Source organism: Leptonychotes weddellii, chromosome 9, assembly GCF_054177405.1.
Source record: "Leptonychotes weddellii isolate Sample4059 chromosome 9, ASM5417740v2, whole genome shotgun sequence".
NCBI lineage: Eukaryota > Metazoa > Chordata > Mammalia > Carnivora > Phocidae > Leptonychotes > Leptonychotes weddellii.
This window is the reverse complement of record NC_138377.1, coordinates 4,154,138-4,181,319: the sequence shown is the minus strand read 5'-3', so window position 1 is coordinate 4,181,319 and position 27,182 is coordinate 4,154,138. Positions and strand designations below refer to the sequence as shown.

At 46.6% G+C, this 27,182-nt stretch overlaps 2 protein-coding genes across 4 annotated transcripts in view; both read left to right on the top strand.

The window, feature by feature from the left end:
* The window catches only part of LOC145723362 (echinoderm microtubule-associated protein-like 1), a 433,105-nt gene that overhangs the window by 165,647 nt on the left and 240,276 nt on the right, over positions 1-27,182 (top strand). The window lies entirely within an intron of this gene.
* Positions 16,259-27,182, top strand: part of EVL (Enah/Vasp-like) — a 143,772-nt gene continuing 132,848 nt past the window's right edge. Inside the window, exon 1 of the mRNA XM_081829945.1 lies at positions 16,259-16,503. Coding sequence (XP_081686071.1) covers positions 16,499-16,503 — 5 coding nt within the window. The 5' untranslated portion in view covers positions 16,259-16,498. The remainder of the gene's footprint in view (positions 16,504-27,182) is intronic.

Sequence of the window (27,182 nt, the reverse complement as noted above, 5' to 3'; positions counted from 1 at the left end):
TTAGCTGGGCTGTGAAGAGTGACAGCTGAGGGGCTGTTGCATTAATCTCCATGAGGTGCTGACAGTGTGGACCAGGCTGCAAGCGGTGGATGCGGAGAAGCGAAGGGATGGTCCGAGGGAGGTTTAGAGGGGGAATGCCAGCAGGTGAGGGATCGCCTGCGGGCAGTGGGTGAGGCTCGGGCCCCTGACCGTTCTCTGGTCCAATGGCCATGCCATTGGCCAAGATGCAGAGCACTGCAAGTTTGAAGGTGGATGATGCCTGGGACCGGATGAAGTGAGGTGAGGGGCCTCCGTGACATCCAAGTGCAAGTGCAAAAGTAGGCATTCGGCTAGCAGGCTCAGAACAAAAATCCAGCAGCAGGTGCCACTGCGGGGCTCTCCACAGAAGAGCACCATGTCTGGCACCGGGGTGTGGCTGAGATTGCGGGGAGCTGGTCCAGCCGGGGAGGAGAGGGCGTCCGCCCCAGCTGGGGGCACTCAGAAACCCAGGGCAGCCAGAGGAACACCAGCTCGGCAAGGAGAGGGTTCACTCAAGACCCCACACAGGCATCTTCACCACCCCCCAACTTTTTTTTTCTAGAGAGAATGCAGTGGCGGGGAGGTGTAGAAGGAGAGGGAGAGAGAATCTCAAGCTGACTCCATACCCAGTGAGGAGCCTGACTCGGGGCTCGAGCCCACAACCCTGAGATCATGACCCGAGCTGAACTCGAGTCAGATGCTCAACCAACTGAGCCACCCAGGCACTCCTAACCCCCCAACTTTTTTGAGTGACTACTTCCACTGCCCAAAAGTTACACATTGCACCCATTAATCAGTTTTTCTGTGATCTGGGAACAGACTACCATCATGTGATTTCTGAGGCTTCTAGAAGAGCACATAGAAGAAACAACGTTTGAGCCCCTCCGGCCTCCTCAAAGGAGGGCCATCTAACAGCACAACTGGGGAGGCAGCTGTTTGGTGAAAATGAACAAGAAACATGTATTTACCGTGAGATAGAAATTGATTCACTACGGTTTTGCTTTTTTTTTTTTTTTAACTTTATGGGAAATTTCGAACATATACAAAAATAGAGCCTCTCACCGAGCTTCAAAACTTATGGACATTCGGAGAATCTTGTTTCCTCTGTCTCCCCTAATCTGGGGGACAGAGAGGACTGAAGTGTTTTCAAAGCAAGTCCAAGTCATCATGTCATTCACCTGTAAATGCCTCAGTCTGCCGCTCCCACGACAACAGTTTACTTCATGTAACCACCCTAACAAAATCGTAACTGACCAACTGAACAGTGATTCCTCATGGTCTGATACCCAGTCCACATTCGAGTCTCTCGAGTTGTCAAACCAGCCATGTCTCCACGCCAAGCACCACATGGGGACGCCACACAACCATGCAAAGCACGGGATGCACAGCCCACCTGGAAGCCTAGCTCACGAGGCTCAAGCACACGTGTGCGGCCGAGCTCAGGACCCTTCTCCAGAACCCACTCTGACCCCCAGCTCGCTGCCCCTTTGCACTCTGCCCCTCCCCACACCCTGCCTCTGGCCCCCTGGGGAAGCCCCCCTTCCAGATCACCCAGCCTGGATCCTTCCCACATTGGCTGGCAGGTGAGATGGAGACCAGACGCAGGGATCAGCTCAGAAACCTTCTCTCCCCTTTGAGGGAGGAGCCTTGTTCACAGGGAGCAGGAGCTCCAGCCCCTCTCAGAGGGTCCCAGCTGTTCCAATTTGGCTCCTCCACTCCCCTGCGTGGGTCTCAGTAAGAATGGGACACAATACTCCTACCACCCGAGGGGCGGAACCTGGGAGGGCTGCCGGGTGGCATACATACTTTCCTGCTATCTTTGGTTACAAGAGCACCCTGCCCTCAGGAAGCCTAAGGGAGGGGTGAGGTTGGGGGCTCGTGAACACAGATTTTGCCTGAGCTCAGAATGTGGATGAGTTAGCAACAAATTTGGTCATCTGGACTTAGAGCAAAGCAGGTGTCGTAGCACCTGCAGGATGACGACTGAGAAGGTAAGCCTCAACACTAGATTTAAACCTAACCCCCGCTCCGCCCCCGCTCCCCCCCCCCCCCCGGGGCTCAGCTGGCTGCAGGTGCGCCACCTTGTGGCAGAAAACACAGCAGGCTTCTCTTGCTGGCGCTCCAGTAACCAACCGGGTTCTGACCTCTGTAAGCTGGGAGAGTGGGGCCAGGGCAAGGAAAATGCTTGTGTGACTCCGACGGACTTCCACTCACTGGATGGGGCAGGTGTTTCAAGCGACCCTCCTCAGGGAGCTTTCGGAGGTTCTTGGGGACCCCCAACATTGCAGATGGTCTCACCTTCAGTGCCCTTCTACTGGATAAGGGTGTTCTATGAGGTTCCGCCCGCCCCCGCCCCGCAGCCCCTGAGCGCAGCGGGGGTCGATCCCCAGTCATATTTCGGTAGGAGTCCCCCCGCCCTCCAGGAGGCCCTGCGGGCAGAATCCCAGATGACCCCACACACACACTCCAGGCTTTCTACCGCGTTCAGAGGAAACCTCTGTGCCCCAACCCCCCCACCAGTGGAGGGAGGCTCCTTCGTCCCCCACCCAGCCTTCTCTGGACATCTGGCTGAGAACCACCTCCTGCCTTTAGATTTTCAGCCAAACATCAACCCACCAATCGCAGGGGACACACGCTGAGCTGTCCAGAGGCTTGGGGTGAGAGAGGAGCAACCCCACCCCTCCCTCTTGGGAGAAAGGGGGCTGGAATCAACAGCTCAACTTTGCCCCAAAGAAATCCCCCTTACAAATACTTTTTTAAAATTCTACTTCCCTACACTTTTTTATACCCATACCATGGATGAGGGAGGCTAAGCGGTCTCTTGGGATCGTCCTTGGTAAATTCTGCCCGTGGTCCAGCAGCACCTCTGGACAGTCACACCCATTGGATCTTGGCTCCTGGGCTGAAATGTCGGTTCAGCATCTGGTGACACAAACTTCTCCGTCAGGATTCGTGCAGTTTCTTTGTGCATCTGAGCAAGAGTTTGGCTTCACTGCCTGGGAGGGGGACCGCTGGTTTTCAAGGGCACGCACCTGCTCCACTTCTCAGATTCTGCCCCGTCTCTACCCTGGGCTGTGGCACCAGAGGAGTTCCTGCTACTTGGCCAAAAGGCATCTGCAGAGCAGCTCTGAGAGGTAGGATCACAAGCCCCCCCCCACCCCGACGATGAAGAGACAGAGCGTTAGAAAGATAGAGGTGCTTGCCCCAGGCTGCTGAGCCCAGGGTGAAACTCCCAGGTCTCCCGAGCTGTGTTCCACACCAGCGTCACCGTTCTCAGACTGACTCTCGCAGAGCGCCGTTCGAGAAGTTGCTCATGCAGCGTCTCCGAATGACTTTAGAAATGCCCCGTACTATATATGGTGTGTCGTAGGTAGAGACTCGAGCGCAGTTTGCCTCTTTAACACATTGGAAATTCTATAATAAAGAAGCCTGTTTACACTGACATTTCCCATACTCGAGCATTGGGCACTTTCGCTCCCACGATGCTGATTATTGGCCAGGATCAATGTTCCATGGCATACCATCTTGGGAAACACTGTGGGAGAAGGTTAGTCATGCAGAAGCTTAATATAACAGAGAAGTGAAAGGGAACCCAGATGCCAAACAATTCTCCACGTCCTCCTCGCCCCCCTCCCCGTTCCTGCTAGGAAGGGCTTCAAGGCCAGATTGGCGACAAGGCGCAGGGGGGCTTTTCTGTTATTCTGGAGTTCCTGGCCAGTTTCTCTCAGCTCTGTGCACCTCCCTCTAGAGCACTTAGCCTCCCTGATGTATAATATCAGCTGCTGGAGACCGTCGGGGTCCAAAGGAGAACATCCAGGGGCATTGGAACAAGCATCCCAGACAAGGGAGGATCTTGCTCTTTTTTTTTTTTTAAGATTTTTTTTTAAAAGATTTTATTTGGGGCACCTGGGTGGCTCAGTCATTAAGCGTCTGCCTTCAGCTCAGGTCATGATCCCAGGGTCCTGGGATCGAGCCCCGCATCGGGCTCCCTGCTTGGCGGGAAGTCTGCTTCTCTCTCTCCCTCTGCCTGCCACTCCCCCTGCTTGTGCTCTCTCTCTCTCTGTCAAAGAAATAAATAAGATCTTTTAAAAATAAATAAATAAAATGAAGTTCACTGTATTTTTAAATGAAAAGACATACTTACTATAGCAAATTCAGGACGTCCTGTCATATTCCCACCACCTAGAAGTAGCACTACTAGGTTCTTGGTGCATCTCCTTCCCGTGTTTTTTTCTCTGCATACATTTCTGGATGTGTTTCCGTAGTTAGCAGAGTGCATAGACCATGCTTTATGTTGCTTTTCTCTTGCACCTTTATAAACATTTCCATTGTCATTACAGACTTGTTATAAATAATTCCCATCAGTTCTGTAACAGGCTGCTGCGACTGTCCAGTCCTCCCACACTGATGATGGTGATGAAGACAAGAAAAACAAGGCCACCCTTACTGAGGGCCTTTGTCCCCGGTGCTGCGGGCTCTGCCATGGCTCCTTCCCATGGGCCACCCCATCAGCTCCCAGATCTGCCACCTCTCCAACACGGATAAGACCCAGATCCACATCTCTACGTCTGTTTCCTTAGCTTCACCCAGTTGTCCATCTGCTCAGCCACGAGTGCCTCAATCTCATGCCCCAAACCAAATCTACCCACTTCCTTCCCCAAACCCTGTACTCCCAGCTCCCAGCAGCCCAAGCCAGCAATGCGCGCATCCCTCCAGACCCCTGTCTCTGACTCACTGCCTGGATCAGCAGCACCAACACCAACACCAACACCATCACTTCCCCCGTGCCGGTCACCGCTGGGTGCGCCTCACACTCGGGGCCCCGCAGTGCTCCCAACAACCCTGTCACGGGGATCCTCCTTCCACAACGAGGAAACTGAAACAGAGAGGTTAGTTAGCTTGCTAAGGGCTACACAGCGAGTAAGTTGGGATTTGAACCCATGCAGTCCGGTTTCAGAGTTCATACCCAACCACTGCACCCCTCGGCCTCTCTCCCCCAGACTCCAGGAGCGATCCCTCACGTGCCCATCTCCTCCCACCTGCACTGCTCTGCCCGGGCCCGGTGGATCACTGCTGACCCGCCTTCAGCCACACCGGCCTCACCCCACAGAGCAGTCGGGCGAGTTTTCTAAAGGCACCACTCTCTTGCTTAAAATCCTTCAAGGGCTCTTAAGAAAAAGCTCCCCGCATCGCAGACAGGGCCTGTTCCCTGGTTTCCTGATTCCTCTGCAACACCATCTCCCTCTGCTTCCATGGCTGAGCTTCTCTCTGTCCCCACACTGCAGTGCCACCTGGTCCTGACACACGCTCTCTGCCCCCAAGTTCTTCCTCCCATTTCTTCCTGCCCAACCACCGTAATTTTCTTTTTTTAATTTTCTTTTATTTATTTATTTGAGAGAGAGAGAGCACAAGCAGGGGGAGGAGCAGAGGGAGAGGGAGAAGCAGACTCCCCACTGAGCAGGGAGCCCGACGTGGGGCTCAATCATGGGACTCCAGGATCAGGACCTGAGCTGAAGGCAGATGTTCAACCGACTGAGCCACCCAGGCGCTCCCAACCACCGTAACTTTCGTAAGACAGCTCACAAGTCACTTCTTCCAGGAAGCCTTCCTGGAGTGCCTATTCTGGGTTCTGATCCCTCCCATGGATCCTTCTCTTATCACACTGAGCTGTAAGTGGAGTCTACTGCCTGTACCCTTTCCACTGTAAGCTCCCCGAGGCATAAATGCTCGGCATCATGTACCCTCGTCTTAGCACAGGGCCTGGTACGGTAGAGGCGCAAATCGATGGAGCCATGGGCAGCAAGGGGGAGCATGTGGACTTGGCTTAGATTCCTAAACCTTTGCCCTTAACCCCGAGTGTCTTTCCCTGCTTCCAGTGATTTACTATTGCAAACGACACTGCGGAGAACAGCTTGTCCGTGGAACCTTTCTCTGAGACTTGCTTCTCCAGGGCAAAATCCCGGAAGTGCAATTACTGAATTTGAGAGCAAAAACATCTTTATGACCCTTGATATGTTTTACAGAAGTGAATTCCAAAATTATGGTAGCAATTTGGGAGGCTTTTTCTTTTTTTAGCAAACGAATCCTTCCTCCGTTTCTAAATGTCTTCCTGGCAAAAGCCGCACAAAGCTATTTTTACCTAAGGGCTGTAAACCTCATCCTTCTGAGAGGAGAAAGTCGGGCATGCATGTGGAAACTGGCTGCCCGCCTCGCCGCCCATCAGCCCCTGCGCGCTAACCTAGTTCTTGGTCATTTGGGAAAAGCAAGTTTAAATTATGTTCCAAAGGAAGCGGTGGTTTTTTTTTAAAGAAGAAAAACACACGGACATGCACACACACACACGCACTCATACCCATCTCTATCTGGGAACTAAATGATGAACATCTTTACAATTCTAAGAGACCAGACAGTTATCAAAGCAAGTGGATGCTGGGAAAGGGTCAGGTCTGAAAGCAGCCCTGGGGGTTGGAGGAATCACCTGGTTTTCAAACTTTGGGGAGCAACAGCTTTCTTAGAATGAAATCTTACAGGAAAATCCACTGCATGACGTGACTGAGAATGCCCCTGCTTTAGCAGAAGCAGTCAGAGGGTGGAGGTGACCAGAAACACTCATCCTATGTCCAAACCCCCCACCCAGTCCACCTCCCTGAACATGCCAACCACCTCCCCTTTCCTCCCCACCCCACCCCCACCACCTCCAGCTCCCACGTGGGGCTCCAAAGTCCACTGTCCAGAATCCAGCCCTGGAGGACACCCATGCCCAGCAAGAGCCATGCAGTGAACGGTGGCAGAGCAGGGTCCACCTGCCCCACACCTAGCCCCGTCCAGGATGACTCTCCACCTGCTGTCTTGCTGGGAGCCAGCTCAGTGGCCATTCACAATCACAGTGCAGAATGTCCTCCGAGCAGGTCCCGGAGACGGCTGGTGTCCCAGCGCTCGCCATCCGGGTGCCCCAGACACCAGCATGGTTTTAGCATTCAGTCCCATTTAGGTTCTCCCATTACCAGCATTTCCCCCGATTTGTTTCCTAAGAAAATCATCCGTTTCATGTAGATTCTCAAATTTATTGAAATAAAACCGCCGTAATATTCTCTTGTAATTATTTTCTTACGGAAGGGTAGCTGACATCCGATGTTACATTAATGTCGGCATACGACACAATGACCCAACAGTTATATACGCTGCAAAGCGATGCACTTATTTTATTCTTGTTCACCCTGCAATTATAAATTCCTTCTCACGCCTAGTGCTCTGTACTTTTGTTTTCCTGCCTTTTCCTTCTTAGTCTTTGCGGGTTTTCCATTTCCTTTCCCCTTGAAGAAGTGGATTTTACTTTCATTTCTCAGTATTTATGTTTCTAATTCATTATTTTCAGCTTTCATCTTGATGAGTTCCCTCCTCATAATTTTTAAATGTATTTTGTTGTGTTTTAAGCTGAATGCTTCATGTATGTATACTCTCTGGTGTATAATGAAAACATGTAAGGGATGCTCTTGCTGTATCCCATAGGCGTTGCTATGGCGTTTTCTCATTTTCATTAATTTCTTATTAATTTATAGTTTTCACTGATTTTTTCTTTCAGCTAAAAGTTATCTAGAGGAGTATTTTCACATTTCCAAGCTAAATTTTTATTATCTTTTTTACGGTTATTTAGGGGTGTCCCTGGACTCCGTTGAACTTTCCAAACTCCAACAACAATAAGAAACCCCCTTCAGCTTCTGGGAGAAAAAAACAGATTGCCTGTGTGTGGAATGCACACACTCAGGCCACCCTAAAATGTCCATTCCTGATCTCTGGAACCCATGAATATGTAGGTTCCATGGCCAAGGGGGAAATAAGGTTGCAGGTAGAATTAAATTTGCTAATCAGCTGGCTTTAAAATAGGGAGAGTACCATGGATTACCCAGGTGTGCCCAATATAATCGCAAAGGCCCCTAACTAGAGCAGAGGGAGGGAAAAGAGGAGGTGAGGGAGATGTGAGTGCGAGCCAGAAAGCGCTGACCTATACTTGATCTGTCCTTGCCACTGGCTTTGCAGATGGCCCTTCCTGAGGGGCCACGAGCCAAGGAATGCAGGAAGACTCTAGAAGCTGGAAAAGGCAAGGAACAGATTCTCCCCCGAAACACAGCCCCGCAGACACCTAGATTTCAGCCCAGTGAGACTCGAGTCAGACTTCCGACCCCCAGAACCGTAAGAGAATACATATGTGTTGTTTGAAGCCAGCAAGGTTTGGTCTTCTGTATGGCAGTGATAGGAAGCTGATACACCATGTAAAGAGAGACTCGGACTAGTTATTTGGCTTCTTGTCTGCAATTTGAAACTAGAGGTTCGCAGATCCCTGAGAAAAGGGAACTGCAGGCCTAAAATCCTTTCTGGCTGAGGACCTCATCCGCGTGGGAGAGAAGAACAGGCATTTCTACCAGATTGTGTCTAAATATGTGTCTTTCTACACGAATCCTCCCAAACACCTGGTGAGCTCTCTTTTTCCAAACAGCTTTATTGAGATATCCTTCACATCCCATGCAATTCACCCCCACTTCAGGAATGCTATTCAGTGGTTTTTAGTATATTTGCAGAGCTTTGCAACCATCACCACTATGTAATTTTAGAATATTTTCATCACCCCAAAAGAAACCCCATATACCACTGGCAGTGTATTCATCTCCTAGGGCTGCGACAGAAGAGCTTCCCAGGCTGGGGGGATGGAGGGGGGCCTTAAACAACAGACATTTATCTCCTCACAGGTCTGGGGGCCGGAAGTCCAAGAGCCACGTGCCAACAGGATTGGTTTCTACGGAGGCCTCTCCCTGTGGCGTGCAGACGGCCACCTTCTTGAGGTGTCCTCACATGGCCTTTTCTCTGTTCTGACATCTCTCTGGGTGTCCTAATCTCCTCTCCTTATAAGGACATCAGTCAGATTGGATTCAGGCCCACACTAAAGGCCTCATTTTAACTTAATTACCTCTTTATAATTCCTATCTCCAAATACATTCTGAGGTACTGGGGGGTAGGGCTTCAACATGGGAATTTTGGGAGAACACAGGCCAATCCATAACGGGTAGTTATTCCCTAGATGCACTCTGCCCCCCTAGGCCCTGGCGACTGCTGATTACCTTCTGCCTCTGCAGATTTACCTGTTCTGGACATTTCCTATAAATTGACTCGTATGATATGTGGCCTTTTGTGGCTGGTTTCTTTCACTTAGCATCATATTTGCAAGGTTCATTGATACTGTAGCATGAATCGGTACTGCCTGGCTTTCTATTGCCAAATAACACTCCTTTGTATATGGATATCTATCTAATGATAGACCACATTTTGTTTATCCGCTCATCAGTTGATGGGCAGCTGAATTGTTCCCGCTTTTTGGTTATCATGAATAACACTGCTATGAACATTTACGTACAAGTTATTGTGCGGACATATGTTTTCATTTTTGGGGGCATATATATACCTCGGAGTGAATTTGCCAGGTTATGTTGTAGCTCGGCATTGAATAGTTTGAAGAAGTGCCAATCTGTTTTCCAAAGTGGTTGCACCATTTTACAATCCCACTAGAATGTATGAGGGATTCCAATTTCTCCACATCCGCCAACTTAATTTCCATTTTTACTTTGCTTTATCGTTATTATTTTTTGTTTATAGCCATCCTAGTGGGAGTGAAGTGGTATCTCATTGAAGTTTTTATTCGCATTTCCCTGATAGCTAATGATATTGAGCATCTTTTCATATGCTTATTGACCACTTGTAGATCTTTGGAGACACAGCTATTCAGATCCTTTGCCCATTTTTTACTTGGCTTATTTGTATTTATATTATTGAGTTGAAAGACTTCATTACATATTCTAGATACAAGGCCTTTTTCAGAGATCTGATTTGCAAATATTTTCTCCCATTCTGTGGGCTGTCTTTTGACTTTAATGGTATTATCTGAAGCAAAAGTTTTTAATATTGATGAAATCCAATGTATCTGTTTTTTCTTTGGTTGTTGTACTTTTTTATTGGTATCCTATCTAGGAAAACTTTGCCTAACCTAACGTTAGAAAGATTTACACATATGTTTTCTTCTAAGAGTTTTATAGTTTGGGCTCTTCCATTTAGGGCTATGAACCATTTTAAGATAATTGTTGCATATGATGTGAAGTATTAAACTTCCTTCTTTTGCCAGGGGATTTCTTGTTGTTCCAGCACCATTTATTGAAGACTCCTCTTTCCTCCACTGAATTATCTTGTCACCCTTGTTAAAAATCAACTACACATAAATGTAAGGGTTTATTTCTGGACTCTTTATTCTATTCCATCCATTAGTGTATATCTATATCTATCTATCTCCATTAGCCAGTACTGTACTTGATTACTATAGCTTTGCTGTAAATTTTGAAATCAGGTAATATGAATCCTCCAACTTTGTTCTTCTTCAAGATTGTCTTAGCTGTTCTAGGTCTTTTGCATTTCCAAATGAATTTTAGAATCAGGTTGCTAATTTCTGAAAAAAAGGGGGGATTTTGAGAGGGATTGCACTGAATCTGTAGATCAATTTGGGGACTATTGCCATCTTCACAATACTAAGTCTTCCAATCCATGAACATGGGATGTCTCTCCATTTATTTAGGTCTTCTTTAATTTCTTTTAGTAACATTTTATAGTTTTTGGTGTATATCTTACACTTCTTTTATCAAGTTTATTCCTAAATATTTTATTTTTTGATGTTATTGAAGTAGGATTGTTTTCTTAATTTCATTTTCAAATTGTTCATAGCAAGTATATAGAAATACAATTGATTTTTTGGATATTGATCTTGCATCCTGCAACCTTACTGAACTCAATTGTTGGTTTTAATAATTTTTTAGTGGATTCCTTAAGATTTGCTATACACAATATCATGTCACCTGCAAATAGAGATAGTTTTACTTCTTCCTTTTCAATGGAATGCCTTTCCACCCCCTCATTGCCTAATTACCTCCAGGACAATATTGAAAAGCAGTGGGGAGAGTAGATAACCTTGTGTTGTTTCTGGTCTTAGAAAAAAGCATTCAGGCTTCTGATAACTCTTTTGACTTAAAAACTCTATTGTGTCCTCAATTATGGCTTCTCTTCCTTCCATTCCTTTTGGAATTCTTACTATTGAGAAGTCAGATCTCTTGAATCTATCATGTATGTGTTTTATTTTGTCAATGATAATTTCCATTTCTTCCTTTTGTACTCTGTCTGCTTTGTGAAAGTTTTTTCGTTTGATCTCCTAGGGCCTGAGTCAACAGGCCCAATCCAGGCTGCCACCTGTTTTTATAAATAAAGTGTTATTGGAACACAGTCACATCCATTCATTCATGGATTGTCTATGGCTGTCTTCAAGCTACAATGGCCAAGTGGAGTAGTTATGACAAAGACTGAATGACCGGCAAAAAGCCAAAAATATTTATTATCTTGTCCTTTGTAGGAAAAGTGGGCCAACACTGGTTCTAGATCAGTGTCTTTTCTGTTTTTACTGCCTCTAATTAATTTTTTCCATTTTGAAATAATGTTTTTATTCCTAAGAATTACTTTTTGTTGTCATATTGCTCTCATGCAAGATCTTCTTGACTCTTCCTATAACTTCTCTATCATTCCCTCCATTAGACATGCCATCTGCTGACTGCTCAGCTTGTAGAACATCATGTGAGGGGATCGAAGACTTCATATTCATCAAGTCCCCTAAAATGTGTGCTCAGAGGCCCAGGCCTCCCAGCCCCACTGTAGGCAGGTCCCCTCTGCCCCGCAAAGGCCTGGCTGTCAGGATCTCTAAGCAGGTGTTAGACAGCTGAGAGGGAGGAGTGGCCAGGGAGTTCCTTCCCCAGGGATGAGAGTGGACACCCCCCAAGCTGAGACCTGGTCTCCAGGGCTGGGAAGGCCCAAGGGAGGTTGGGCCTCCCTAGGGTGGTGCTCGGTGGGGCATTCTTTCCCAAAGGCCTTGTGGCTCCAGGAAAGGGATCAGCAGCTCTCTCCTGGGTTGCTGGCTAGGGTGGCCTAAGGGATGCCCTTGGCTCAGTTTTCTGAACTTAATTAAGTGGGAACATTCAGGCAGCCTGGGATGGCAGGACTTGGCTCCAGCCTCCTCCAAAAAAGCAGGCCTGCTCCAACCTGGGTCCTCAGTCTGCTTCTCCCATTGCAAAGAGTGGCACCAAGAAGTTGCCCTCTACCAGAAGGGTACTTTAGGTCCTCCCCTCTAGCCCCCCAACATACATACATTTGGCTAAGCTTCCCTCAGTTGGCCCAGGCCTTTGAGACACTCAGCAGGAAACTGGAGTCATCCCCAGTATTACCACCACAGGCCCCTCTCCCAAGAGTTGCCTCTTCCTGAGCTTTCAAAGCGGGTGAAACATGATCTTAAGGAGAGTTGCTTTTTGAGCCCAGGAGCCTGAGAGGTAGAGTCAAAAGAGAAGCTCCAGCTGTGAGCCACAGACCATCCTTGGCTGTGGGGAAGGCAAAATGGGCCAGAAGTAATTTCTGTTTCCTGCTGGATGAAACAAGAGCACAAGCAGGAGCTTGGGTTTCCAAAATGTAATGCTTGCAGGCTTGTTCCCCCCGAACCCCCCACAGGCACTGCTTGGATGAGGGCAAAGAGTCAGCAGGGTCTCCTCACTTCTGTGCTGTAACAGAGGTGGGGTCAAAGCGGAGTAAGACCTGCCTACTGCCCTCATGAAGTTCACAGTCTAGCAGGGGAGTCAGCAGGTCAAAAAGACCATCCCAATATGGGATGGTGAAAGTGTGATGGGGCCGAGCCTCAAGTCCCCAAGCCCCCAAGCAGTATGGAGGATGGTGCCTGCAGCTCTGGGGGGAAGAGGGTGCTCAGGGTTCTGGGAGAGAGGTGACATGTGGGTGGGGGTTGAAGATGGTTTCCCGAGTAGACAGAGGCTGCTGGGCACCAGTGAGGCAGAGACATGTAGGTGCTCAACAAACCTTGGATGAATGAATGATTGAAAACAAACTGTGTTATATTTAAGAAAAACACTGTTGGTAATGAGTGAGTTGGTCAATGAGGTGAATGGTGTGAATGAGGATTTTCAAAGAAAGACAGTGTCACAGGTGGTCCCCAAGGTCTCTGAGACATCTGTCGTCTTCACTTCAGAGAAGCATGTCTTTGCTTTGGGTTCTGGCATGAATTAGTAATTGACTTCTGCTGTTAATATAAACCAGACATGGTCTCATTGGTGAATCATCGAAAGCAACTGTGTTTCTTTTGATTATTTGGGGTGAGTACAGTTTGTTTTAGCAACACCGAGAGAGAGAGAAGATGGTCCACAGGGCTGGTTCCTCAACCATGACCCCAGGCTGGAAAAGCTTCAAGAAACAAGGAGGGAGCAGGGGATAATGTAGGCAGTCTTGAAACTGGGGTCTGCAGGAACGTGTGTTCATCTGGCTCTTCATCTGCTGGCCTGTGTGACTTCTCCGGGCCTTACTTTCTCCCTCTGGACAGGAGGTTAGACAGATACCTTTGAGGACTTCCTGGCTCTATTACGTGTCTGTGGCTCTATAACTAGCCTGGGCTAACAGCAGAAAGCCTGTGCTTCCTGCCTCCCCCACAAATGGGAAAACCAGTCCAGGAGGGCCTCCCAGCTGAGCCATGGGTAGTCAGCCTACACCCAGACACATCACATGTTATAAAGTCACTGACTTTGGTGAGCAATCTTTTCACATCCGAGGAAGGGTGACCTCCAGAGACAAATCATTTGGGGGCCATACATGTCAAAAATAATGTTCTTCTTATCTGAAGAATGTAAAACATGAATTCACGTACTTTTAAGGAATAAAGGTTTTTTCAGTCAATGAGAAACATGTTAAGTAGACTGGTTTCAAAAATGCATGGTTAAGGGAGAGGGGAAGGAGAGGCAAGAGTGAGGCTGCTGGGGGAGGGTGGAAAGACTTTGCAGGAGCCTACGTTGTGCTGTTCCTCAGCAGTGCCTACAAGGATGTAGGAGTCCCATCTGTGGGGTGAGAAAGGGAGGCTCAGAGACGTCTACACTGCTGGTGGAGCAGCAACACGTGGAGTTCTCCTTCCTAAGCATCCTGGGCTGGGTGGGCAAGACCAACTCCCATTCACGGAGAAGCAGGGCTCAGCTTAGGGCCCACAAGTGGTCCCTACCTGTCCTCCCCAGCCCTTCCTGCTGCTCATGAAGCCCTCTGAGGATCAAACACCGGATCCAAGAAGTGATCTTGCCAGGAGCCCGACAGCTGACTTTGTGAATTCACTGAGTGATGTTGGACCCCTTTCACTTTCTTGGTGTTCCACCCCCCATCTCCTACCAACAGAAGGATTGGCAGGTCCCTCCCAGCATCAATATTCTCTGGTCCTTCTGTCTTTATTGTTCCAGGATACTGGTAGTTAGCAGGAAAGGTTGACAGGGGGTGTATGTCTCACACCTTTGGTGCTAATGTTCTATAGTAAATCCACTACCAACATGGCCCGGTGACCCTTTTCCAGTTACAGGATAGTAACTTATCAGATTCCAAGGCAGCAGGGAGGTCAGAGTGGGCCACAAGCTCCAGTAACCCAAGCTGAGAACAAACAGGCCAATATCCCAGGGGGTGGGGGTGGTGTTCTCCCACAGTCAGAAATGCACTGACCAAGGGTAACACTGACTCTACAGAATATACCTGCCTGTCTCCAAGTGCCCTGGAGATCGTCCGTTTTGGTAATTTTTAGTGTCTAACAAGTCTCTTCTGTAGCAGAGAGCCAACCTTGACCCTGGGAAGAGAGGGACAAATAAGGCGAGAAGGAGCGGAAACCCTCTGGACCTGCTAACAGGGCTACAGGGGACCAACGTGCTCTTTTGAGTTTGAAGACTCCAGCTCAAACAGAAAGAAAGGGAAAATGTGACAATCGGTCACCAAGGAACTCATGACAAGTGGATGGTGAAGGAGAGGCAGGGGATACGGAGGAGAAGAAGCCCCTAGAGACCCACCCTGCAACCAGTGAGAACTACATTCAACTGCAGCAAACCAGAATGAATGGGCACTGGGATTCTGAGTCAGAGAAACCCTGGCTTGAGAACTGGCTCCACCACTTGCTGTATCTTGGGCAAAACCACATAACTCACAGAGCCTCTTCACCTGGGCCAGGAGTAAAATAGCGCCCCTTCCCGGCCTTCTTAAATTCCAAACTTTGCCAAACCCTTAATATGCTCTTGTTTCGACCCAATTTTTAAGAAGGTAGCTATGATTTCGATGATAGATAGGAGAGGGAGCATCAGCGGCAATACTGAGAAAGCACGACGATCTGTGTCCACTTAGATATGGGGAGTGGGATCCCGGAAGGTTTCTAGCCAGCAATGAAGATCCCTAACCTTTAGGAAGGATGGGGATTTAACAACCAGTGAAAACCTGGAGCACCTACTTTGTGCTGTGATTTTTCACAGGCTGTGGTTTTGGGGCGCCTGATGAGGCTCTCCTTCGGCTAGGGGAGGTCCTCCACGTGTTGATATAACCCCAAAGCTGCGACTAAGGTCCCAGACCTGGCTATTTACAAAAAGAGGACGCACGGGTTGGTGACCTCGACATCCCTGGATCCCAGCTGCCCCTGCGTCCGAGCAGGTGGGGAGCACTGCAAGGAGAGGGGGAATCCTCTGGCCCACGCGCACCGACGCCCGCGCAGTAAGTGCCCTTGATGGATAACCGGGGGCGCCCCGCGCGGGGAAGGGGCTCTGCGCTCCACGTGCCGGCCTAGCGCCGCGCCCCGCCCACGACTCCACCTCACCCTCACGGCTCCGCCCCTCTCTGGTGGCCCTCTGTCCTAAGCCCCGCCCCCCGCGGCTCGTCGTCCCCAGGAAGCCCAGTCCCCACAGCCTGGTCCCCGAAGCTCCGGCCCGTCCCTCGCTGGTCGTCCTTCCCAAGAAGCCCCGCCCCTCGCAGCTCCGCCCCGCCCCTCGCAGCTCCGCCCCGCCCCTCGCAGCCCCTGGCTCAGCGCTCCCGGAGGCGCGGGCGGCGGGGCCCCGCGCCTTTTGTGTCGGGCTCGGGCCCCCGCGCGCGCACTCCCCTCGGCGGCCGGGGGCGGAGCGACGCACGCGCGCGCACTCCCCTCGGCGGGCGGAGGGACGCCCCGTCAGTCCCGGCTCGCGGCGGAGCTCGCCCGCGCGCGCGCCCCGCCTCCCCTTCGGCGGTCCCCGCGCCCCGCCCGCGCCCGCCGGGGCCGGCGCCCCGAGTCAAGGCGGGCGCGCGTTCGCCCCCTCCCCTCCGCCGCCCGCCCTGCCCCCGGCGGCGCGCGCACACGCCGGCCCGGGCACGCGCCCGCCAAGATGGCAGGGGCCGGGGCCCAGCTGTCAGGCGCCGCCGCCGCAGCCCGTCCCTGCAGCTAGCGGCCCGGACGCCCGCCCCGAGAAGATGCGCCCCCGCTGCCCCCCGAAGCCCAGCGAGACGCGGAGCCGCCGCGCCCGGGGCCGGCTCCCCCGCTAACGCCCCGCGCCCCGCGCCGCGCCCCCGGCCCCGCGCGCCCGCCCCGGCAGCGACAATGAGGTGAGTCGGGCGAGCGGCGCGGCGGGAGAGGACGGGGCGGGCGGCGCGGGGGCGTTGGCGGGAGAGCCTCGGGAGCGGCGTGGGGGCGTCGAGGACGGCGAGCGGGTCGAGGCGGTGGGGGGCACCTGTGGGGCGGGGGGCCGGGCCCGCGGGCAGGTGTGGCGGCGCCGGGCCGCGGCCGCTCGGCTTCCCCTCCCGGGCGGTCCCGCCGGGCGCCCCCCCCCCCCGCCACCGGCGCTGCGAGTCCCGCTTCGGCTGCCTGGGTGAGGCGGTTTCCCTCACCCGCTCCCCTCTCTCGCCCCCTTTCCCTGGCTTCTCGCGCGCTGGGGGCCCCAAACCAGTGCAGGACCCCAAACCAGCTCTCCCTGATTTACCCCCCAGCCAGGGCTCTGCTGGGTGTCAGGCCAAGAAATACAGCACCGCCGGCGCCCACGAGCCCGGAATTCCTTCTCCAGGGGTAACCCGACCCTGACTTGTCGGGGATAATCACCTCCTTGCCTTTCCTTCCGCGTAATTTTACCTTCTAAACACATAGCCCATTGCACCTACGGTGTCTGTGGTTTCATCTTGCTTGTTTTGTGAACTTTACGTAAACGAAACAATACAATAAATGTTCTTTTGTGTCTGCCTTCCTTCACTCAAGTTGTTTTTGAGGTTCATCCATTTTCTTATTGATGTGTAGTATTCCATTGTATGAATATACCACAATTTGTCCATTCCACTGTTGGTAGACGTTGGAATTGTTTCTGCCTTTCGGCTATCATGAATATGCTTATATGTCTCCCGGGGCACTCATTTCTGTTGGGTATATACCTAGCCGTGGAATTTCTAGGTGGAAAGATAGGCATGTCTTCAAATTTAATAGATAATACCAAGCTTCCAAAGCATTTGACCAATTTATACTCCTTCCAGCAAGTGTGTGAGTTCCTGTGCTCCACATCCTTGTTAGCACTTGGTATTGTCAGTCGTAAATTTTAGCCATCCTGGTGAGTGTGAAGTGGTATCCTATGGTGGTTTTAAATTGAACTTTCTTGCAGACTGACGAGGTCATGTTTATTTGGTAGCCTCTTTTACTAAGTGCCTGTTCAGATGTTTTGCCCAGTTTTCTTTGGGGTTTACATGTCTAATTTGTAGTTTTATTCCGAAGTCAAGAAGATTGTTTCTTAAAACATCTTGTGGAAATCTTATTATTTTGCCATTCAAATTAAAATCTACAGTCCACTTGGAATTTGTTTTTGTGTAACTTTGTGTATTTGTGTGTGTGTAACTTTTTTTGTGGAATTGATTTTTTTTGTGGAAAAGGGGGTTACATTTCACTTTTACCAAACACCATTTATTCAGCACTGATTATCAAAAAGGTCATTTTTCCTCCGTAGTTCTTCTGTGCCTTCTTTGTCACCTTCAAGACTGCCATTTGGGGCCATTTCTTTTCACCTGAAGAATACCCTTTAGTGTTCCTTTAGTGCAGGTCTGGGGTGACAGATTTCTTACAGTGTGTTTGCCAATGTCATTATTTACATTGCATTAAAAAAAAAACAAATAGCTTAATTGAGACACAATTCACACAGCATAAAATTTACTCATTTAAAGTATACAATTCAGTGGTTTTTAGTATTTTCACAGAGTTCTCCAACCATTACCACAATCTAATTTTAGAACATTTTCCTCCATTGTGAAGGGCCTTTTAGGTACTTTCAGAATTCTTGGTTTGCCATTGTTTTCTTTAAGCATTTCAAAGATATTTCATTATCTCTGACTTGGATTGCTTCTTTTGAGAAGCCCCTTGTTAGTCTGTCGTTTTCTTGAAAGTAGTCTTTTTCTCTGGATGCTTTTAAAATGTTCTCTTTGTCTTTGGTTTTCAGAAATTTTTCTGTGCTGTCCCTGTTGGGTTTTTTTTTTTTTAACTTATAACTGGAGTGCTTAGGGCTTCTTGAATCCGTGACCTTACATCTTTCATTAGTTTTGGAAGTCATCATCCATTAGTACATCAAATATTGCTTCCGCCCCATTCTATCTCACCTTTCTTCCTGGGACTCCAGTTACACATGTTAAATCATTCGTTGGATTTTGTCTCTTAACCTTCTGTGTTTTCTGTTTGTCTCTCTGTCCTTCATTCTGGGTATCTCCTCACTTACCTCTCTTTCTTCTGCTATAAATGATCTATTAAACCATCAGTTGAGGGTGGGTTTTTTGGTTTTTTTTTTAAAGATTTTATTTGTTTATTTGAGAGAGAATGAGTGAGTGAGGGAGAGAGAACACAAGCTAGGGGGAGAGGCAGAGGCAGAGGGAGAAGCAGACTCCCCACTGAGGAGGGAGCCCCATGTGGGCTTTATCCCAGGACCCGGAGATTAGGAACTGAGCTGAAGTCAGATGCTTAACTGACTGAGCCAGCCAGATGCCCCTTCGTTTTTTTGTTTTTGTTTTTTTAACACCCAAGATGGGGCTCAAACTCATAAGCCTAAGATCAAGAGTCACGTGCTCTACCCACTGAGCCAGCTGGGCATGCCTCAGTTGAGTTTTTCATTTCAGTCACATATTTTTGGTTCTTTAATTTCCATTTGGTTTTCTTTTTACAGTTTACCATTATCTGCCAAAATTATCAATCTTGTCTTTTATCTCCTTGAATATGGTATGCATAATTATCTTAAAGTTTGTCTGATTATGGCACTATTTGTGAGTCTTTTCCAATGTCTGTTTTCTCTTGGTGTTCATTCATTTTGTCTTATCTCCTTATGTGCCTTGCCTTTTTTTTTTTTTTTAATTTTGTGCTGGCCATTGAATTTGCACAATTATTTTGTAGAAATTGAGATCTAAGATGTTTTTCTCTGCCAGAAATAATTCACATTTGCTTTTGTCAGGCGAATGGGGCTCTTGGGATCTGGAGTCACTTCAGTACAGTCTCGGGGATCGGGCTGTTTCTAAACTGAGCTGCAGTCCCTGTGAGGGCCAGCCTGTTTGGTCCACCTTTACTCCCAGGGTTCAGCATTTCACCAGCACCTTCCCTCCCTAAACCAACACCAAACTTTTGGCATTCCCTTTGGAATTGGCAAACACCCCCAGGGAAAAGTAGCTCTGAATACTGAGCTCACTTTCCTGACTCTCTGATGTTTCTTCCTCCTCCAGGCCTCCATGCAGATATTTATTATATTCTTTCCCTGCTTTTCTAGTTCTCTTCGGTTGGAGATTCTGATTTACTTAGTCCGTGGTTGCTGGCAGTAAAAGCCCCTCATGCATGCACGTTAGGGGCAGTTTGAGTCAGTATTCGATTCTGCAGGAGATTTAAGCTAGCAGTCTACAGAAGCTGTGGAGAATAATAGCAGCTATTTTCTTGTGTTATGTCAACTATATTAGATTGTCTCAGTTTGTGAAATGCTCTTAGAATCAAGACAATATAAATCTTTATTTCCCCTTAATATATAATTAGTTGAAAAAATGGCAGTTTAGTGCTGGTCATTACTGTGATGCAAAGGATATTGGAAGCAGATGCTTTCCTCTCTTTTTTCCGTATTTCTTCCTTTCTCTAGTTTTGATTTCCTTGTTTATTTGTTAAAAATTACCCTCTATCTGGTCCTCTTGAATAGAACATTTAATCTTTTGATCAACAATAGCACAATAGCATTATCATATTCTGTTCTTTTGGATCAGATAAAATGGCATGACTGCAGAAATGCAAGTTTGTAAATGGCTTTTCCAAAGTGAGCCATTCAGTTATTCTTTTTCTTTAAGCTGTCTGTTTTTTACACAGATTTTTTTAAATGGTGCTGACAGTTTACCATGGTTCTCTGTCACAGACTGTTTATAGTTAAGCAGCAGTGCATGTATATTGACATGTACCTCAAGTACTTGGCTTTTGCACAAGGATCTAAATTAGTCAAAGGAGTATATTCATTACCTCTGTTGTCAGCTCATTTGATTGGGATATTTATAAGCAACTTGGTTCATCCATGAAAAATATTTTGCCTTCTGTTCAATCTCAAGTTTTTTCAATGAAAATAACACATTATTTTTCTTGCTAGATAATCTCATGGGAGTATAGAGATGTGACCTGTTCATAAAGGTCTGCAAGGTAGTTTCCAAACCATCTCTTTTAAGGAGTGTCTAAGAAAGGCATAGGGCTCAAGATGCTTACTCATGAATAAACTGAACATTTGAGGCACATATTTTTCACGTTTTAGGAAAAAAGTCCTGTTGAATCAAACTCCTCAGATAATTAAGGCTGTATCTGAGTTTTTCTTTATAGACTATTGCCTAAATTCTTCCTTTTTCCTAACAGACCTTATATATTTTCATGTCTTCCTTCAAAAATCATTTTTTGAGGGCTTACTGATGCCTGATGCTGGATTAGGTGGGTAAGGAGGTGAAAAGAACCAGACCTCCCCTCCCAAATAGTCCCCCCTACAGACATTTACTAGATCCCTTTTTTACATCCTTTTTTACTTACTTTACTTTTTCACTTAAAAACCAAACCCCCCCCCCCCCATACATGGTATAGTGTATTTCTGTTTATATGCTTTAGTCATTTATCTGTTGGGAACGGTCTTTTCTCTGAACATTTTCCTTATCTGCCTTTTATTTTTTAAAGATTTGATATATAGAAGGTTAAGATTTTTATGTCATTAAGTCTTTTTCTTTGTGATTTTCCTGTCATTTTTTATGTTTAAGATAGCATTCTTCTAGAAGTTTGATAAGTTGTTTTTCTATTTTATATATAAAATGTAAAAAAGTCATCCTTCAAATTGTCTGGAATATGAGGTGAAGATCAAAATTACATTTTTCTTCAAAATTGCTGATCAGATACTTGACTGTATCAGTAGATACACGGCAGAAACATGAGGAACATTTCCTAAGTTAGATGGTGATACAGACGTCCGGATCTCAAAATTGTCTTCAAGGGTGCATGGTTGCAGCCAGTAACATCTGAATGATGATCACCCCCCAGTCTTCAGACAGTTACCTGCCCCCAACAGGGCCAGCCTTGTATATGTAAGACATGGCCGGTCCAGCATCCTGCAAGTCTGGTTTTGTGCCAGGGAACCACCTCATAAAATGCCACCAAGGGCATTTTATCAATCTTGGAGGTATACAGAATGCAGTGCAATTACAGGGCACAGGATAAGATACACAGGCACAAACACAGTCCTTATTTATCATCGTGAGCCTCTACTGGCTAACACATGTGGGTCCAAGTGCATTTCTGAACCTTGTGCTGCAGAATGGGGACAGAAGAGCATTCCTCCAAGTCATGGAGGGAGTCATTGGAAGTCATATTAGGGAGACCAGCTATAGAGTTGTGGGATTTCTGTGTATTTTCCTAGGCTCTCTTTTGTTGTTCTGTCTGCCTGTTTTTAGGCCGGTGCTACTGCTTTATTGACCTTGTAGACGATGATTTTTTTTTTTTAATTTTGAGTTTTACTTTTTTTTTTCATGATTTTATTTATTTATTTATTTATTTTAGAGAAAGAGAGCGAGAGCATGCGAGTGGGGGGAGGAGCAGAGGGAGAGAGACAAGCAGACCCCGTGCTGAGTGCAGAGCCCAACACGGGGCTCAATCTCAGGACCCTGAGATCATGACCTGAGCTGAAATCAGGAGTTGGACTCGCAACCAACTGAGCCACCCAGGCACCCCGAGTTTTACTTTTAATGGAAGTTTTAATGTCATTAATTTGTTGAACAATACAGAGCAGTTTAGAAACCTGTTTCAGAGTGTTTGAGGAAATACTCATTCAAGCCAGCAATATTCCAATGTTCTTTATATGAGACATGTGGAAATGGTTCTAGTAGCTTATGCTAGTGATTTCCCAAGCTGGTGAAAAGAAGTCACCATGAATCATAGTGACATTTATTGTATTTTATTTTAAATTTTTATTTCAATTCCAGTTAACATACAGTGTAGTATTAGTTTCAGGTGTACAATTTAGTGATTCAGCACTTCCATACAACACCCAGTGCTCATCACAACACGTGCACTCCTTCATCCCCATCACCTATTTCACCCATCCTCCTACCCAACCCCCCCTCTGGTAACCACAAGTTTATTCTCTGTAGTTAAGAGCTTGTTTTCTTGGTTTGCCTCTTTCTCTCTCTTTTTTTTCCCCCTTTGCTCCTTTTTGGTTTATTTATTTCTTAAATTCTATGAGTGAAATCATATGGTGTTTGTCTTTCTCTGACTTATTTCACTTAGCATAATACTCTCTATCCATGTCGTTGCACATGCCAGGATTTCATTCTTTCTTATGGCTGTGTAATATTCCCTTGTATATATTTATTTGTGTGTGTATACACACACACACACACCACAGCTTTATCCATTTATCAGTCGATGAACATTTGGGCTCTTTCCATACTTTGGCTATTGTAGATAATGCTGCTATAAACATCAGGGTGCATGTCTCCCTTTGAATTAGTATTTTTGTATTCTTTGTGTAAATATCTAGTAGTGCAATTGCTGGATCATAGGGTAGTTCTATTTTTAACTTTTTGAAGAACCTCCATACTGTTTTCCAGAGTGGCTGCCCCAGTTTGCCTTCCCACCAGCGGTGCATGAGAGTTCCCCTTTCTCTACATTCTCACCAACATGTGTTTCTTGTGTTGTTGATTTTAGCTATTCTGACAGGTGTGAGGTGATATCTCATTGTAGTTTTGATTTGCATTTCCCTGATGATGAGTGATATTGAACATCTTTTCATGTGTCTGTTGGCCATCTGTATGTCTTGTTTGGGAAAATATCTATTCATGTCTTCTACCCATTTGCTAATTGGATTACCTGTGGGTTTTTTTGAGTTGTATAAATTCTTTATATATTTTGAATACTAACCCTTTATCAGATATGTCATTTGCAAATATCTTCTCCCATTCCACAGGATCCCTTTAATTTTATTGTTTCCTTCACTGAGCAGCTTTTTCTTTTGATAAAGTCCCACTAGTTCATTTTTGCTTTTGTTTCCCTTGCTTCCAGAGATGTGTCTAGAAAGAAGTTGCCACAGCCGATGTCAAAGAGGTTGCTGCCTGTGTTCTCCTCTAGGATTTTAATGGTTTCATGTCTCACATTTAGATCTTTAATCCATTTTGAATTTATTTTTTTAAAAAAGATTTATTTATTTATTTGTGAGAGAGAGAGGGGGGTGGGGGGAGGAGCAGGGGGAGAGGGAGAGGGAGAGAGAGTCTTAAGCAGACTCCTCGCGGAGCACGGAGCCTGACCGCCTGACTGGGGCTCGATCTCACGACCCTGAGATCATGACAGGAGCCAAAACCAAGAGTTGGACACTTAACCAGGTGAACCACCCAGGCGCTCCTATTTTGAATATATTTTTGTGTATGGTGTAAGAAAGTAGTCCAGGTTCATTCTTCCGCGTGTTGCTGTCCAGTTTTGCCAACACCATCTGTTGAAGATACTTTTTCCTTTGGATATTCATTCCTGCCTTGTCAAAGATTAATTGACTATATAGTTGTGGGTTGATGATGATTTTTAATATGAGCAAAATCATCCTTTTGTTAAAGTACTGTCATTTTGAATTTGCTGGTTTGGTAGTTTTGTTTGTATCTAGTTTTATAAACAATAAATTTAACCTTAGATTTATAATTGTACATAAATAAACTCCATGAAAATAAATCAGTTTCCCTTTAAAGGGAATCTATACACTACCTAAGTTTGAACTTTGCAGTAGACTATAAGCTTAACAGCTCTGAGCTGTTAAATGAAAATATCATAAATGCTAAAGTAATGTGAAGAGCACCTGCAGCTGACATCATGGTAGGGGGTGGGAAGGGCAATGGCCCCCTCAGCAAACAACTCTTAAGTTTTCTCTTTCCTAGCTCCAAAGGAGATCACCATAGAAGCAATTTCTAGTGGAAATTTTCTCTCACTTTTTAGAAAAATAACTTTTTCCTGATTTAAATGTGGTATATTGCATGCAGAGAATTTGAAAACATAGGAAGGTAGAGAAGACAATACAAATCAGCATTGATCCTGCTGTTTAGGGAAAACCACGTTAAACATGGACTGTAGTTCCTTTACATGTGTAAGGAAACATTTTTCACAAAATTGATATTGTACGGTGTATTTGATTTGGACATTTTACATTTAACATATATGTATTACCCCCTTGTTAAATAGTCCTTGAAAATATTTTAAATAGGTGAATAATATCTATTATATGGTATACCATAATTTATTTATCAGCACCCCAATTTTGGGACGGCTAACTTGCTTTTAGGTTTCATCATTGTAAATAACACAGTGGTTAATGTCTGTGCATATAATTCTTAGGGTGCATCTTTGATTATCTCCTTAAGGTAAATTAGTAAAATGGTATTATTACTGGCATCAAAGGGTGTAAACATGTTAAAGTCTCTTGATAAACATTATCAGAATGTTAATTTTAAACAGAGAAGAGAGAAAGAAAGAGATAAAGTTAGTAAAAGGAAGTTTAATCCTGTCTTAACTTGGAGGTTTCCCCCAAAAACAAAGGACTAGACAAAGAAGTAAATGGTGTGGTTTCACGTGCTCACCAGTAGGGGGAGCCCTGTTCCCGATTCCTCTATAGCTGCTGGTGTGAAGGTGGACTGCCTGTCTTTGTCTTTAAGGCTGTGTGAAAGACATTTTCTCCTCAGTTTGGAGTCAATGTTAGAGTGTGAACAAACTTTCTAAAAAACTGTTGTGTTATGCCACATTTTGCCCCCTGTTTTCTAAGCAGCCTGGGTTTTAGAGTCAGACCTGATTCTGCTCCAGAGCCACTCCTTACCTGACTGAGCAAATTCCTTAACCTTCATGAGCTTCCATTTTTCTCATGTGTACTGAGGATAATTCCACTTCCTGCACAGGGTTTTGTGAGGATCAATTGAGAATGCATAAGAAGTTCTTAGCCTGTGGTGTGCAATAAAGGTTAGTTATCTGCCTCCGCCACCCCAATTTGTTATGTCTACAAGGAAGATAAACCCTGAAAAACCTGGAACAATTCTGAATTCAGATATTCTGCCCTTTTTCAATCACTGTATCACTTATCTACCATAAGTGGTAGGTTTGTGGCTTAGAAGCCATGGTTGCTACTAATGCTTCAATTTCTAAATGTAATTATCTATAAAAGATACACAGGCAAGCTGTTAAAATAAAGACAAAGGGGAGGCAGGCTATTGGGGGAGAAGAGATCATTGTACCAGAACATTTACATTAAGAAATAGTTATTGTGGGGCGCCTGGGTGGCTCAGTCGTTAAGCGTCTGCCTTCGGCTCAGGTCATGATCCCAGGATCCTGGGATCGAGCCCCACATCGGGCTCCCTGCTCATCGGGGAGCCTGCTTCTCCCTCTGCCCCTCCCCCCAGCTTGGTCGTGCACACACTCTCTCTCTCTCTCAAATAAATAAATAAAATCTTAAAAAAAAAAAAAAAGAAAGAGTTCCTGCGGTTGAGCACATTTAGCTGTGAAGTCCACGGAAGCCGTGGCGGAAAGGGCAGCATGAGCTGTGGTAGCACAGACCTGCCTTTGTGGGGCTCTAAAGACGTTTTCTAGTATCTCAGAGACAATGGACCAGAGCTTGGTTTTGGAAGCCTCTTACACACCTCCTCCAGTCCTTTCTTCCTTGTGATCGACTTGACCTAGACCCCTTCCCTAAATGCTTTTAGCCCCCATAAACATTCTCTGACGCCTGCCTTCCTCTGGGCTCTCTCTGTGGAGCTGTTGCTATTGCTCTGATCTTTTCTCCTCTATTCTCTCTCAAAGGATCCTAAGTAAGAAAAGGTCTGATGGACTAATTCACCAGTTGACCAAAGTCTACTTCCCTTTCCCCTTCACCTTCTACATTCCAAGCCTTCAGATCTTTAGTTTACATGTCACTTCCTCCAGGAGTCAATCCTTGACCCCTTCCCTGAGGGCCCTTCACTGTTACTTGCCTCTATAGCATCCCATACTTCCTCTTCCGTAACTCTTTGTATTTGTAATTACTTACATTTTTCCTCCTATGCTTCATGAAGGATTACGCCTGTTTGGATCTCTGTTGGATCCCTAGAGCCTAGCACTGTGCCTGGCACTTGGTAAATACTTCATAAATATTGATGTTGCCACCTATACCTAAAATGGGTAGTAAATCATGACATTCATTCCACCTTGACCTGGGTCCTTCCAAGTACAACATTCCAGGCATCCACCCCAAACCGTGGAAGCTGGCATCCAAATGAGAGCTGTTTCATTATCTGAATAATGATTTACTGCATTAATGGGGTGACAGTGCTTTAGCCCATTGTTCCCATCCTGCTGCTGTGGGACAGGATTTGCTTGTTGATGTGTGGATGGATTGTTTTTCCTGTTATTTCCTCGTAAGGACATTATGTACTGTAACTTTTGGTGTCCTGGATGTTTCTCAAACTTTACCGTGCCTGGGAATCACTTGTGAATGTTTTTCCAAAATGTAGATCCCATTGCCAGAGGTGGAGGAATGCTTTCTTAAAATCTGGTTTTCTCTTTCTATTAATAGAATTTATATTTTAGGGGGCACCTGGGTGGCTCAGTCGTTAAGCGTCTGCCTTCGGCTCAGGTCACGATCCCAGCGTCCTGGGATCGAGCCCCACATCGGGCTCCCTGCTCGGCAGGAAGCCTGCTTCTCCTTCTCCCACTCCCCCTGCTTGTGTTCCCTCTCTCGCTGTGTCTCTCTCTGTCAAATAAATAAAAATAAATCTTTAAAAAAAAA